General features: G+C 37.7%; 1 protein-coding gene across 1 annotated transcript in view; it reads left to right on the top strand.

The window, feature by feature from the left end:
• The window catches only part of EFCAB5 (EF-hand calcium binding domain 5), a 140,261-nt gene that overhangs the window by 30,084 nt on the left and 108,602 nt on the right, over nt 1–1,575 (top strand). Inside the window, 1 exon segment of the mRNA XM_006863444.1 lies at nt 1,480–1,528. Coding sequence (XP_006863506.1) covers nt 1,480–1,528 — 49 coding nt within the window.

Below are 1,575 nucleotides of genomic sequence, written 5' to 3' on the forward strand. Positions count from 1 at the left end.
CTCTGCTCTTCAATACTTTAAAAAGTTCCTGTGCAGCAGATTTGCCCAATGCAATACGTCGTCTGATCTCTTGACTGCTGCTTCCATGAGACCAATAGACAATATAATTCAAACAGAATGAGAGGATAGTGAATGGTTTAAAATCAGGAAAGGTGTGTGTCAGGGTATGTATCCTTTCACCATACTTACTCAATCTGTATACTGAGCAAATATCAGAGAAGCTGGATTATATGAAGAAGAATGTGGCATTAGAATTGGACAAAGGATCATTAACAGCCTGAGATATGCACATGGCACAACCTTGCTTACTGAAATCAAAGAGGAGTTGAAGCACTTACTGATAATAGTCAAGGACAGTTGCCTTCAGAATGGATTAAATTCAATGTTTAAAAACAAAACTCACAACTGGACCAATAAACATAATGATAAATGGAGAAAAGATTGAAGTTGTCAAGGATTTAATTTTACTTGAAATCACAATCATTACCCCTGGAAGCAGCAGTCGAGAAATCAAACAATGTGTTGTATTGGGCATGGTGGTGGTGGTGGTGGTGGTGTGCCGTGTTGATTCTGACTTATAGCAACCCTGTACAGGGTTTCCGAGGCTGTAAATCTTCACAGGAGCAGAAAGCCTCCTGTTTCTCCCACAGAGCAGCTGGTAGTTTTGAACTGCTGACATTGAGGTTAGCAGCCCAATTCATAACCACTACACATATCTATTGTAAAACACCTCTTTAAAGCATTAAAGAGCAAAGATGTCACCTTGAGAAGTAAGGTGCCCCTGACTCAAGCCATGGTATTTTCAGTTGTCTCAAATGCACAGGAAAACTGAACAATGAATGAAAAAAACTGGAGTAGAATTTATGTCTTTGAATAATAATGATGGTGATGAATATTGAATGTACCATGCACTGCCAGAAAAAAAATGGACAAATCTGTCTTGGAAGAAGTACAGCCAGAATACTCCTGAGAAGTGTTGATAGTAAGACTTCATCTCACATAATTTATATATGTTATCAGAAGGGAACAGTCCCTAAAAAGGGAGATAATGCTTGATAAAGTAGAGGGCCAGTGGAAAAGAGGAAGATTCCCAACAAGATGGATTGACACAGTGGCTGCAACATTTGCCTCAAATTTATGAAAGGTTGTGAGGATAGTACAGGACTGGTCAGTTTTGTTCTAGTATACATATATATGGTTGCTATGAGTTGAATTTGACTCAAAGGCATCTAACAACAGCACTCTGGACCTGGGTCAGCCAGTTGAGTTATGCCCAACACCTCAGGTTTTGAGTCTGTCTTACACACCTTAAAGTATTCTAGAAATTAAATATGAGTTATTATTTCTTCCCCTGATTTAAAAGGATTGCTGTTGACTTAAATAGAAAAATCATAGATTACTTTTAATCTGTCTAAAAGAGGTAGGTAGTATATATGTGGTAATTAAGAAGTATTGTATGATCTCTTTTCTGTTTTACAGATTCAGAATGTTCTTCATGGTTTTTTTCAAAGTCCAGATTTCAAGCATGGTAAGCCTACCTATTGTTGTTGTTGTTGTTGTTAGGTGCCATCAAGT

This window comes from Chrysochloris asiatica, unplaced genomic scaffold (genome assembly GCF_000296735.1).
Source record: "Chrysochloris asiatica unplaced genomic scaffold, ChrAsi1.0 scaffold00054, whole genome shotgun sequence".
Taxonomy (NCBI): Eukaryota; Metazoa; Chordata; class Mammalia; order Afrosoricida; family Chrysochloridae; genus Chrysochloris; species Chrysochloris asiatica.